General features: G+C 37.3%; 1 protein-coding gene across 1 annotated transcript in view; it reads left to right on the forward strand.

Moving 5' to 3' along the window:
• The first annotated feature begins 293 nt into the window (after positions 1-293).
• Positions 294-13460, forward strand: part of LOC124777400 — a 30787-nt gene continuing 17620 nt past the window's right edge. The window contains exons 1-2 of the mRNA XM_047252794.1: positions 294-520; positions 12956-13444. Coding sequence (XP_047108750.1) covers positions 442-520; positions 12956-13444 — 568 coding nt within the window. The 5' untranslated portion in view covers positions 294-441. The remainder of the gene's footprint in view (positions 521-12955; positions 13445-13460) is intronic.

Below are 13460 nucleotides of genomic sequence, written 5' to 3' on the forward strand. Positions count from 1 at the left end.
CATTTCGCGCAAAAATCTAACGGTGCTACAGTTACTCTGGTGACTCGCTGTGCGGCATTCAGTTGTTACTACACGGCATGTCATCCACGAGTCCCTATTTTGCTGCGTAGAAATACCTTCTATTCCAGAATTAAACTACTTTTTATTATATCTGTAGAATACTGTGTTGGCCTATAGATAAATAACAGTTTCTATTATGTTTACAGCAAGAGTCAATTTTAATATTCGCATGTTTGCTTCAACGGAGTTACGTTGGCAACATGAACAATCACGCGTCATCTGTGATTCAAACCGCGGTATTTGTGTTTAAATCTGTACTGAGTACTGCGGTCGCTGTTCCGAAGCCGGTTGAAAGCAGTTGTTGCGACGCTTTTTTAAACTTCCGAAGTGCTAGAAGAAGTCTTTTTCTCCAAGGTGTTTTCTTAAATACTTTTATTCGCTATGTATGAAATATTCTCAGACCGTGAAACACAAGATCTGCAGAGAAGCAATCACCAGAGGCGCAGTATAGATGTGAAAGGTAGTTCTGTGCAAGCCTTTCATTTAATATAGCTTATAGTTCCCACAGCAATACAGTACTTACATGAGCATATAACACGTTTATTGCGCAGCGCGTATCGTTGGCAGGCATCTTTTGAAGACTTGATTTATTCTGTCAGATAGCCCTACCGTATGGAGCGTTGCGTTGTTGGTTGGGAAATACCGTGAGTGGTTTTGTGTTTAGTTGTTGTTGTTTTCACCCGTAGATATCATTTACAAGTATGGTATACTTGTCTTGGTATCACACAATTTAAGAACAGCGGAATAAAGTAATTCACATCTACAAACTTAAAGGTCCAGTTTGGCAAGGATGGGACAGGTATTCGGCCGCCTCCTCGACATTTTCCTGAAGTAATTTAGGGAAACTATGGAGAACCTAAATCAGGATGGCTGGGTGAAGATTGGAGCTTCAAATAGTGACAAAAGCCTCGTGTTACAACGTTCATTCATTTCTCACTCACTGTCATGGCGCCTACTATACACTTTTTTTTCATATTGCTGCACACTATAAGCTGATATCAGAACCATTTTGTGTACCACAGCTTCCCATTTGCTAGTCTGAAAAAGTGTTTCAGTATCACTCAACTCTGAGTGAAATGTTTAGTTCAGGAAGAGGATAAGGTGTTAGTATTGTACACTGCAAAGCTTTGAAAGTATGTTTTTACTGAAAAGGAAATAAAATGTAATGTGAAATGTTAGATATTTTCTTGTCATCTTCATTATTATTATTATTATTTATGTTAAATCTTTCCCCAAACCCCTATTCTTTATTTAGCAATCCTTCTATGTATACAGTGTCTTACTTAACAGCTATTTAACTGCCTTTTTAAATAAGTTTTTTTTAACAATGTCTTTGATCTTCCTTGGCAGTTTATTATACAATAATCTTATTCTTTGGCAGAAAATGCCATTTTGAGTTTTATATTTCTTCTTTCTTGGTGCATGTAAGTTCATTCTAGGTCATGTTCAGTGGTTATCAACAGGGCCTTTTGTTCACTAATTATCAATGTTATTTTTGATGTGCACAACTATAGGTAAATGGACTCTCACAGTGCTGTTAAATTGACCACTGTTTTGAACAAATCTTTATAGTATGCATGATGACTATTTTTGTTTATTATTCTTATGGCCCTTTTCCGTAAATTGTGTTCATATTTAATGCATTTGTTCCCCAGAAAAGGATGCTATAGCTAAAAATTGGGTGTACCTATGAGTGATATGTAGTTAAGAGACACTGGCTGTTACATACTGATGACAGGACTCTAAAGGCATAGTGTGCTGATGACATCCTGTTTGCAAGTATCTTCATATGTTTGCATGACTTCAACTGAGAACCAATCTTCATTTCTAAAAATTTTGCATTTGTCACTGTCTACACAGGTGCCATTTTCCCTCTCCAAACAGAAATCCATGGCATTTGTTTTCTTTTTTCGCTTTATTGCATATGAACAAATTGTAAACTTCCTTGCATAATTTATTTGCTTTCTCTGCAAAGAGTTCTCATGTTTTCTCAGTGATCATGACATTTCTGTCATCAGCGAAACTGACTCTACTTGGGAAGTCATTGATGTATATCAGGAACAGTATTAGTCCTAATAGGCTAACTTAGGAACTCCTATATTAATGTATGTTGATTCTGAGAAGTGTCCTAGCATTTAGTAGTAGCAGATCAGATGACTTAGAATGCACCACAAAAAGCTATTACTATAGGTACTCTTCCATAAAATAATTTTAGCGTAATTGTCTTTCATTACTGCTAAAAAATGTTACATTAATACATACCAACGTAGTGTAACCAGCTACCATTGCAAAAAAATGCAGGATAGGTTGGAAGGTGACAGTTTGGTTTTAAGTTGGCTAAGCCAGTGAATGTGAATATAAAGTCATAGATATCATGATGTACTGATCTAAATAGTGTAGCCATAGGTCCAGATAAGACCAAAAAGTGACAATTAGATTGTGAGTTGACAAAGCAGAGTCAAATGCTTTAGAGTTAATCTGTTGAATTGATAGGATAGTTTAGTTTGCAGTTTAAAATAGCCTACATATAACATGTACTTGAGTAATTATTCCTGTAAAATATGGGGAATGACCAAGGAAACGGCTGAAGGCATATGATTTGAAACATAGCCCTATTATGATTGTGTTTTGAATCTCTTTGGTGCTATTGCAGTTTTCTGAGGCTCACAAAGAACTCTGACTATTTTGTGGTGGTTTCTTTCTCTGTTACTTGTTTCATGGTGACTGACATAATTCAGGAATGAAGAAATGGCCTTCATCATCTTTCACTTAACCTGTTTTAACTCTTTGCAGTCTAGCTTATACTTGTTGACCTAAATGGGAATGAAATGTCACCCAAATACATCCTCTTATTGGGAGTGGTTTAACAAGCAATATAGTGAAACAGGTGGATGGGAAAAAATGTGAACATACGAAGAAATTAGTCACATTACCAGCATGACTTATGTCAGATCCTTGGATTTCTCAAGGAATAAAGGTACCTTGTAAGACAAAATGGAAACTGTATCTGTCGATCAGAAACAGCTCTGATGTTGATGCTGTAGCTTATTATAAGAACTACTGTGAAATATTGTAGACAGTAATAAAGGGACAGACATTAATGCAAATGCATTATGAGAAAAAGATGGCCATGTCACTTAACAAAATAAAGAGTGTGGGGTTATAGTGACTATGGAGACATAAAATCATAGGTGAAGAGCAGCAGATAGCATTAAGAGTGTGCAGTGTTGCAAAATTTTGTAACACAGTTCATAACGGTTACTGAAAAAAAAAGGGGGGGGAGGGGACATCCGGTTCAGTAGATGCTGCCATGGGATATCTCAGACCACTCATTTAAAACAAATTCGGTGATATAAATATGACCCTCACTATTCTGGCAGAAGTAATGTTAATATAAAATCTGGAAAATACAAAAAAAAAATAATGGTTTTGATAAAATAACAGCAGAATTAATCAAAGAATGTTCTTTTGAGTCTAGTAATATACTAACAACAAAAACAATAAATTATTGACAAAATTATTTAATTGGAGAGATAAAAAATCTAATCAACAAGCGGTGGCAGAACACATACATAAGACTGTTGTAGTTGGCTAGCTTTTGGAGCCGGTGGCCCCTTCTTCAGGCAGATGGGTCGAAGGGGAAGGATGAGGGGTGAATGAAAAGGACTGAAGAGGTCTAGGAAAAGGGGTAGATTTCAGGAAAGTCACCCGAATCATGGGTCAGGGGAGACTTACCTTACAAGATGAGATGGAAATACTTCCTTCTCATCCCATGTGGTAAGTCTCCTCCGACCTGCAGTTCTGGGTGACTTTCCCGAAGTCTACCCTTTTTCCTAGACCTCTCCAATCCTTTTCCTTCCTCTTCTGCCTGAAGGAGGAGACACAAGCTCCAAAAGCTTGCCAATTACAACTGTCTTTTATGTGTGTGTTCTTACACCGCTTGGTGAGTAGATTTTTTTTTTTATCTACCCTATTTCGTAACATATTAATTTATTTGTGTTATACATTCTGACATGTCGCACACCCACAAGAATCATCCCATTTTTGGGCCTGTGGAATGAAAACTGAATTTAATCTAAGCAGTTATTAATCAGAGGAACATTTCCCAAACGATTTAAATATCCATTCTTGAAAATTGTGGAAAAGGAAATATTCAATTGGCTAGAGTGTGGATACTATAACCTGGCAGTTGTAAATGTAAACAGGTAAATAAATGAGAAATCAGACTGTCAGAGAGGGTGAGAAGTGGTGTCCAGAAGAACAAGCCCCTCCACCCCCCTCACACACACAGAGCTGAGAGCCTGAATGCATGGTCTGTGCTACAAACAAAAGCAGAATTGACTTAATAATGCTCGTAGGGAATGCTGGTCCTTTCTGCTGTTATGAGGCTCATACCCCAAGCCCGTCCTGGACCAGGATTAATATCTTCTCATATCAGAATGAAATAAGAAAAGAAAAATGAGCAATGCTCAACATAGAGCAAAGCAGAGTACACAAAGCATTTGGTAATGGTGAAAACCCAGTTGGCTACTGTGTCAGGCAGTCCATAAATATGTAGTTCTGGTTCAACCTCCTGACAAGTATCTGCATAATACCATTTATAGGTGGTAGGCCTACTGAAAAATCCAGGGTGAAATGTAAACAGTATGATAAGCAAAAATAACTAGTTGTATGAATATAATAGAGGGAAACATTCCACGTGGGAAAAATATATCTAAAAACAAAGATGATGTAACTTACCAAACGAAAGCGTTGGCGTGTTATAGACACACACACACACACACACAAAATTCAAGCTTTCGCAACCAACGGTTGCTTCATCAGGAAAGAGGGAAGGAGAGGGAAAGACGAAAGGATGTGGGGTTTAAGGTAGAGGGTAAGGAGTCATTCCAATCCCGGGGAGCGGAAAGACTTACCTTAGGGGGAAAAAAGAACAGGTATACACTCGTGTACGTGCGCGCGCCCACACACACACACACACACACACACACACACACACACACACACACACACACATATCCATCCGCACATATACAGACACAAGCAGACATTTTCTGCTTGTGTGTGTGTGTGTGTGTGTGTGTGTGTGTGTGTGTGTGTGTGTGGGTGGGTGGGTGGGTGCGCGCGCGCGCACGAGTGTATACCTGTCCTTTTTTCCCCTTAAGGTAAGTCTTTCCGCTCCCGGGATTGGAATGACTCCTTACCCTCTCCCTTAAAACCCACATCCTTTCGTCTTTCCCTCTCCTTCCCTCTTTCCTGATGAAGCAACCGTTGGTTGCGAAAGCTTGAATTTTGTGTGTGTGTTTGTGTGTCTATCAACATGCCAATGCTTTCGTTTGGTAAGTTACATCATCTTTGTTTTTAGATATAACTAGTTGTATAGCGGTTGTATATTTCAGCTTCTATTGGTATCACATGGTTCCTTCAATGAGTACAGCTGTTAGCAGAGAGGTGTTTTCTTTCTTTTTTCCATAAATAGGATTGCAAATTGGCTGGGCAGCACATCATAGCAGTGTAGATTGTTCAGTGCCCCTTTCTGGTATGTAGTCATGTGGTTTTCTGACATCAATGTGAGCACAATGAATTTCTTCACTTCTTCAGTCTTAAAAGTCTTTCTTATTTGAACACACCCCCATAGCAGTACACTACCTCTTTCTGAAAGCCATATTGTGCATTGTGAAAACAGTGGATCACTGTTAAGAAAGATAAAATAGTATTTTCACTTTTTTACTGGTCAGCAGCTCTGTATCAGTGTGGATAATGCTCACAATAAAAGAGAACCTAGTAAAACTAGTGTAACATTTGTGATAAGTTATTGTGGTATTTTTTTACTATGTAGTGGCAATAAGATATCATAGGAATGAGATGTACATGTCCAATTTGTGTTACGAAAGGCAAATAGAATTCTTAGTTTTGCTGGGAGGTTTGTGGGAAAGTATGATGCATCCATAAAGAAAACTACATATAAGATGTTGGGGTCATTGCTCTGCCATGCACCTCATGATGGTTTGCAGAGTACAGCTGTAGAAATAATCAATGAAATCACCTAATAAAAAATAAATTTGAACCTTGATCATTTAGAATTTTGTGATATTTAATTACTCTGCATATCAAAATAAGGTAAAAATCAAAAATTAAAGATTTTTTCCGACTTTTAGAGATTGATTTTTAAAGTGACCAAAATTGAGACTTTGTTGAAACCTTAAAATATCTCAAAACTATTTGACTTACAGATCTGAAATTTGTACCACGTCATTTGTTTTCTTATAAGGTTTACAAAATATGCTACTTGACCATATTCATATAAACACTGGATTTTCCTGAACCATTTTTTTAATTTTTAAAATTTGAAAAATGGGAATTTTTTGTGTTGGGGGGGGGGGGGGGGGGAATTGGTCAAGCATATACTATTTGTTAGTGTCTGTGCTTAATTTCATGGTGGTATCCCAATGAGAATATAGTGAAATTTTATTTTACTGCAGTTTTCTTTGCCAACTATACCACAACTTTGCATGCTGGTTCATAAAACTAAAGTTAAAATTAAAGTATTGTGTACTAATGAACCAAATTTAAGTCTGATTTTAACAATGTCGTAAACAATGCAATATAACAATTAACCTAAGTAGTGTAAGGGTTATTGTGTCTTTTTCATTTGCTATAACTTTTAATTTGGTTTTTATGTTGATGACACAGCAAAAATAAATACTATCAGTATATAATTATAAAATAAAAACACTCACTTCTATTGGCACAATAATGCACTTCAACACAGATTGGTTGTTAAAACAAAATTAGCAAAGCACTGGAGGGGAAAGGGGGAGCAGGTTGATTCATGCAACACACCTGGTGCATGAGTCGAGCGTACATGTAGCAATCTTTCTGTAGTAGTAGTGGTAGTAGTATTATTTTAAAGAGAATGCATTAAGTTTCAGTAAAGTCTGTGGACACCATCCCTAAGCATCACTGTACTGCATTGCTGGATTTGTAAAATGGTATTTCGAAAAAAGTGTTTCTTTTTTTAAATTACTTTTCAAAATTAATGTAATTTAAACTAATTAATTTTACTTTTTGTTTCTCTTGTAGGTTTCTTCTTTTTAATCCTTGTGATTTATCTTTCATTGATTTCTTAAGACTAACATAGAAATATGTTACAAAGAATCTTATGGAAAGGTAAAACAAGTTGTAGCATGTCCAATTACTCTGAGTTTATGGACATTCCAAAAGGCTTCTTTCATTGAATGCCTCTTTAGCTTCAGTAGGGGAATCTCCAGTAATAAAAAAGAAAGGTATCAGCTCAAAGAAATACTGCAAACATAAAGCTGAAAAAATTACGCGCAAATTAATTGAAATCGTCTTTCAGGAAGAAACAGACAAAAATCAGAAAATTTGTGGCTGTGGTGGTCCATAAGCAAAAAGTTTAGACAAATCTCACATTTCTAGAAAAGTGAAAAATTTGTAGTGTAGGGGTCCCTACCCAGAAGTTGGCCACACACTCGTATAGAAGAACAGGTTGGAGCAAATAAGTACATGACAAGAGAAACAAACGAGAAACGCGGAATTTTTTAATTGAAGCACAAGGTGACAAAAGTAATAGCTGCCCGAAGTTCTAAATGCGTGCGGAAAATTTGACACGTACTGCCGACAAAAACAGCTGTAGCTTCTGCTCTCATAGAGACAGAACCATGAATCCAGTAATTTTGTAAAGGGCTAGGAACAAGCTTTCATATCATATACAAGCAGCCCATATTCAAACAATGTACATAATTAATGACAGTGACCTTAACCTTAACCTTTTACTTTGAATACCTCAAAACATATTACCTTCAAAATTTCTGAAAAAAATACACTGTAGCACCAAAGAAACTGGTATAGGCATGCGTATTCAAATACAGAGATATGTAAACAGGCAGGATACGGCACTGTGATCGGCAATGCCTATAGGAGGCAAGACGTGTCTGGCGCAACTGTTAGATCGGTTACTGCTGCTACAATGGCAGGTTATCAAGATTTAAGTGAGTTTGAATGTGGTGTTATAGTCAATGCAAGAGCGATGAAATACAGCATCTCCAAGGTAGCAATGAAGTGGGGATTTTCTCATACGACCATTTCACGAGTGTACTGTGACTATCAGGAATCCGGTAAAACATCAACTTTCTGACATCGCTGCAGCCGGAAAAAGATTCTGCAATAAGAGCCAATGGCGACTCAAAAGAAACGCTCAACATGACAGAAGTGCAACTCTTCAGCAAATTGCTGCAGATTTCAATGCTGAGCAATCAACGAGTGTCAGCATGCAAATCATTCAACGAAATATCATCTACATGGGCTTCCAGAGCTGAAGGCCCACTCATATGTACCTTGATGACTCCATGACACAAAGCTTTATGCCTCATCTGGGCCTGTCAACATCGACAGTGGACTGTTTATGACTGGAAACATTATGCCTGGTTGGATGAGTCTTGTTTCAAATTGTATCAAGTGGATGGATATGTATGGGTATGGAGACAACCTCATGAATCAATGGACCCTGCATGTCAGTAGAGGACTGTTCAAGCTGGTGAAAGCTCTGTAATGATGTGGGGCATGTGCAGCTGGAGTGACATGGGACCCCTGATATGTCTAGATAGAAATCTGGCCGGAGACATATGAAAGCATCCTTTCGTGTCTATTGTGCATTCCGACAGTTGGGCAATTCCATCAGGACAATGTGACACCCCACACGTCCATAATTTTTAAAGAGGGACTGTTCTGAGTTTAAGTACTTTCGCTGGCCACACGTGCTGTTCAGAAGAGATCTCCACCCCCCATCGTATTCTTACAGATTTATAGGCAGCCCTGCAGGATTCATGGTGTCAGTTCCCTCCAGCACTACTTCAGACATTAGTAGAGTTCATGCCACGTCATGTTGCGGCACTTCTGTGTGCTCGCGGGGGCCCTACACAATATTAGGCAGATGCACCACTTTCTCAGGCTCTTCCGTGTATATTTGCTATGTGGTACATGACACAACATGGTAAAAAATTAAAAACAGGATGACTTTTGTATTGGGAGGTATAAATTAATATCTACAGTAATACGATACAATAAAGTAACACCATCCGTAACAAACTGTCATAATGTACAGAAAAATATATTAACTTTTTAAAAGATAGTGCAATAGCAACACACAGTAAGGTAGCAATATGAACAGGCAATCATTTGTAATATGCAAAGTACAAATGTGTTTGATAAGATCAGTGGCTTAGTGACAGACCACAAAATAAGTGACAGACGTGGGAAGAAATACACAAAAACTAGGGCCTGTGCCTCGGGTGAACCAACTACATTGAAACTGATATTAATCACAAACCTGCTGAGAAAAGTTACACACATCTGTAGCTAGGCATTGATTTAGTTGCATTAAATGACAGTCTGGTATCCCTTGGCAAATCACCAGTAAAAAAAAAAAGACAGAGAAAAATATATGCATAGTAGTAGTTCAAGAAAGTGTCTGAAGTGTTCCAAAGTATATACGAGAAAATGCAAAGAGTGAAACAAATGTATCTGAAATTATAATGCAACTGAAAGAGTAGTTAAATACTAGCACTACAAGCAGTGAGAAGATCAAAATATTGACACTTCTTCTGAAAAGTTGGAGCATTCAAAGGATTGAAAATTTAATTTGTATCTACAAACTATTTCGTGAGAAAAACAAAACAATTAGTCAAAGTATATAGTAACTTATGAGCTCATAGTCAGAGACATAAATGTGTCCTAAATGAACACATTGTGAACTGAGAAGATATGTCACTGTTTGCCTGGAAAGAATAATTTATTTTCTGTCGAGGAAGATAATTACACGGTTCATAAAAAAAATCATGTGTTGGGAAACCATAATGAGATGTCAACCATCCCAGACTGAAAATAGCATTACTCATATTTTGCCAGTTAAGACTCAAGAACTGCGTTCTCATTGTTGCAACTGGTACCCATAGTGTGTGTTTCTGTAGTGTTAATGAAAATGTGAGGCTTGTGTTGGAACTTCCTGGATTGAAAGAGTTGACACCTGATGTTGACTGTCAATATGTACGAACACTGTCTAGCTCGGATCATTTGTAATCCTGCACAGCCAAGGTGTTTATCTGTCAACATGTGAGCACTGTCCAAATATACATTCTTTCATGACATGTGTATGAGAGTTGTTTGACGAAAATGGAATTGAGTAACAAACTGTGGAAATCTACAGACAGACCAACTCTCCAAAGACATGTATCTTCTGTGGCAGGCTTCTAGGAAAACATTGTCAAAAATTTTAATGAAAGCTCCTGTTGCAGGTCTCCATAGCCACCCAACAGTTTGAATTTCTGCAGTATCTGAGATAGATAGATAGATAGAGAGAGAGAGAGAGAGAGAGATATGACAGTGAATACATTGTTAATATATCTAAAAACAAAGATGATGTGACTTACCAAATGAAAGCACTGGCAGGTTGATAGATACACAAACATACACACAAAATTCTAGCTTTCGCAACCAACGGCTGCTTCATCAGGAAAGTGGGTTTTAAGGGAGAGGGTAAGGAGTCATTCCAATCCCGGGAGCGGAAAGACTTACCTTAGGGGGAAAAAAGGACAGGTATACACTCGCATACACACACACATCCATCCGCACATACACAGATACAAGCAGACATCTGCTTGTGTCTGTATATGTGCGGATGGATATATTTGTGTGTGTGTGTGTGTGTGTGTGTGTGAGTGTGTGTGTGTGTGCGCGCGCGATTTTCTGCTTGTGTCTGTATATGTGCGGATGGATATATATATATGTGTGTGTGTGTGTGTGTGTGTGTGTGTGTGTGTGTGTGTGTGGAGTGTATACCTGTCCTTTTTTCCCCCTAAGGTAAGTCTTTCCGCTCCCAAGATTGGAATGACTCCTTACCCTCTCCCTTAAAACCCACATCCTTTTGTCTTTCCCCCTCTTTCCTGATGAAGCAGCCGTTGGTTGCGAAAGCTAGAATTTTGTGTGTATGTTTGTGTTTGTTTCACTGCCACATCAAGTGGCAAAGGACCATGTTATGGTATTGGAATACTATCAGGAGACTTGCTGCCCGTGCCAATCTGCAGTGTATATACAATTACCAGATGATGACACCCTACAGTTGTGTGTGGGCTGTTCCTAGAACATTTCAGTTTCACTTCCATTATGAAATTAACAGTGAGTCTGATGAAGGAGCATCTCTCCTTCTTGAGTGGTTAACACAGGTTTGCACAGTTGCAGGTACTCACAAGCTACACTGTGTTGTTCCCACTGCCCAAACAAAATCCAGTTGAAGATTTTTCCAGTTCCCCATACATCAGAAAGGAGTGTTGAACACAGATTCAACAAAACTCATACCTCGGTGATATCACTGGATACATTGCCTGCATGTATGAAGTTTGCTGCTGGCTTGAATGTTTTTTGAATGTTAATAAAGATAACAGCGTGTTTACAATTAGCTTCTACATCCTCACAGCCCTTCACCTTCATTTTCGTACCACAAGGAACCTGACATCTTTACTCTGTACAAGAAAGACTTTCTTACAAAGGTTGACTGAGAAAAGCAACAGGCCAAATTTCATTCCACCAAAATTTGCTCAAAAAGTGTCATATCTTGCTACCCAGTATTGAAGCATGGTAAGTCCTGATGATAAATTTGTCATTGCATTTGTTTGTATAAATATGAACCCTTTTTTCCATGCATTCCACGCCTGTTTGGCTGGAATGGTTATATTGTTTTGCATCAATGTAGGTTGGAGGACATAGTCTGTTACCTTGCATACTGCAAATGCTTGTTGTTGACCTGTTCACATTGCTACCTTACTGTGCATTGCTAGCACAATATATTTTTAAAAGTTAACATGTTTTTCAGTGCTTTGTCATTTTATTGCAGTTCAGCTACACCAGTGTTAAATTAGTACAGAGGTTCACAGTTAACATGCAAAAGAAAATGCTAACATTAAATTTAAATATTTAATTCTAATAATGCAATAAGTTGTCATGAAATGGAAAAATAGCAATGACTTGACAGCCTTATATGGCTTTTGTCATTTAATTTTCTGTTATAAGTTAGTGGTAAGTCAGAAGCCCTGCAGGCTATGTGCTGCATGCTGTGCTTACCAGTAAAGTAAAATTTATTTTAATATGTTCACACCTGAATAACATCATGTAATTTGGCACACACATTAAAAATGTATAAGTAACATAAAATAATTTCAAAACAAAAAAAATTGTGTTTGTAATTTTAAGAATTTAAAAAAGTTGGTTTTGGAAAATTCAGAGTTTTATGAATATAGTAAAGTAGCACATATTTTTAAAGCCTATGAGAAACTGAACAAAATCGTACAGCTTTTGAGGTACAATCATTTTGAGGTTTCAGAACATGACCAAAATCCCAAAACTTGAAAACTTTAAAAATTCAAAAATGAATGGTCCAAAAAAAGTTTAATTTGGCATTTTTATACTGACAACTGCTAGTATCAATACCAACATTTAAAGTTTGTATCAAGTACGCTAAGTAGAGGCTACTTGCAGACATTTAACACTCTGCAAGGATAGGAAAGTTGAATAAAAATCTGGAGGAAAAAGTAAGCTCTGTATTCATAGAATTGTTAGGTAAATGTAGAGAATCAGTATTCAAGGAAAACTATACAACAATTCTGCTGTTTCATTCGTATAACTTGTTTAGGCACCCTGAAAATAAGATAAGGGCACTTGCTGAGCCTTATAGACAATTTTCACTTGCTTCATATTTGGATGAAGTTGCCTCCATAATTTCCTTTTATGTGAGTTTTTTCTGCACTGTACAGTATACATCATTTCTTTGTGTTGGTTGAAGACCATTGTTTAACATTTTATTTTTATCTTCTTTATTTTCCAGGAGGTTGCATTCTAAAATCTAAAGGTAGTGATGTCCTCAAAAAGAAAAATGTTTTTGCTGATCTCAGTAATATTATGAGACAAAAAAATGAAGCTGAATCACTGATAGATGATGATCCCAAAATTTCAAACCTGTCTGCTTGTGACAAGAAAAGCAAAAATATAGAAAATGACAATGGCAAGGATAGGCACCAGAGATTGTATGAAAAAATGATAGCTGAGAAAAATATCTTTCCCGGCACATCTTGTGAAGTTCCTAATTATCTTCTAGATGCCCCATACTTGTACAGTGAAAATATCCTCTTCGATGAAAGCAGTAATTCCACTTTCGGCGAAAATTCCAGAATTGAGGAAGACGTTTTCTTTGGAACATATTATTCCATTTCAGAAGACGAGAGAGAATTAATTAGCACAGCTAACTGGGATACGGATACACCTGAAACTATGTCTGGATATTGTTCTGAAGAGGGAAGCTGCGATACAAGTTATGGTAAGAATTATTCTCT

The sequence above is a fragment of the Schistocerca piceifrons genome, chromosome 2 (genome assembly GCF_021461385.2).
Source record: "Schistocerca piceifrons isolate TAMUIC-IGC-003096 chromosome 2, iqSchPice1.1, whole genome shotgun sequence".
Lineage (NCBI taxonomy): Eukaryota > Metazoa > Arthropoda > Insecta > Orthoptera > Acrididae > Schistocerca > Schistocerca piceifrons.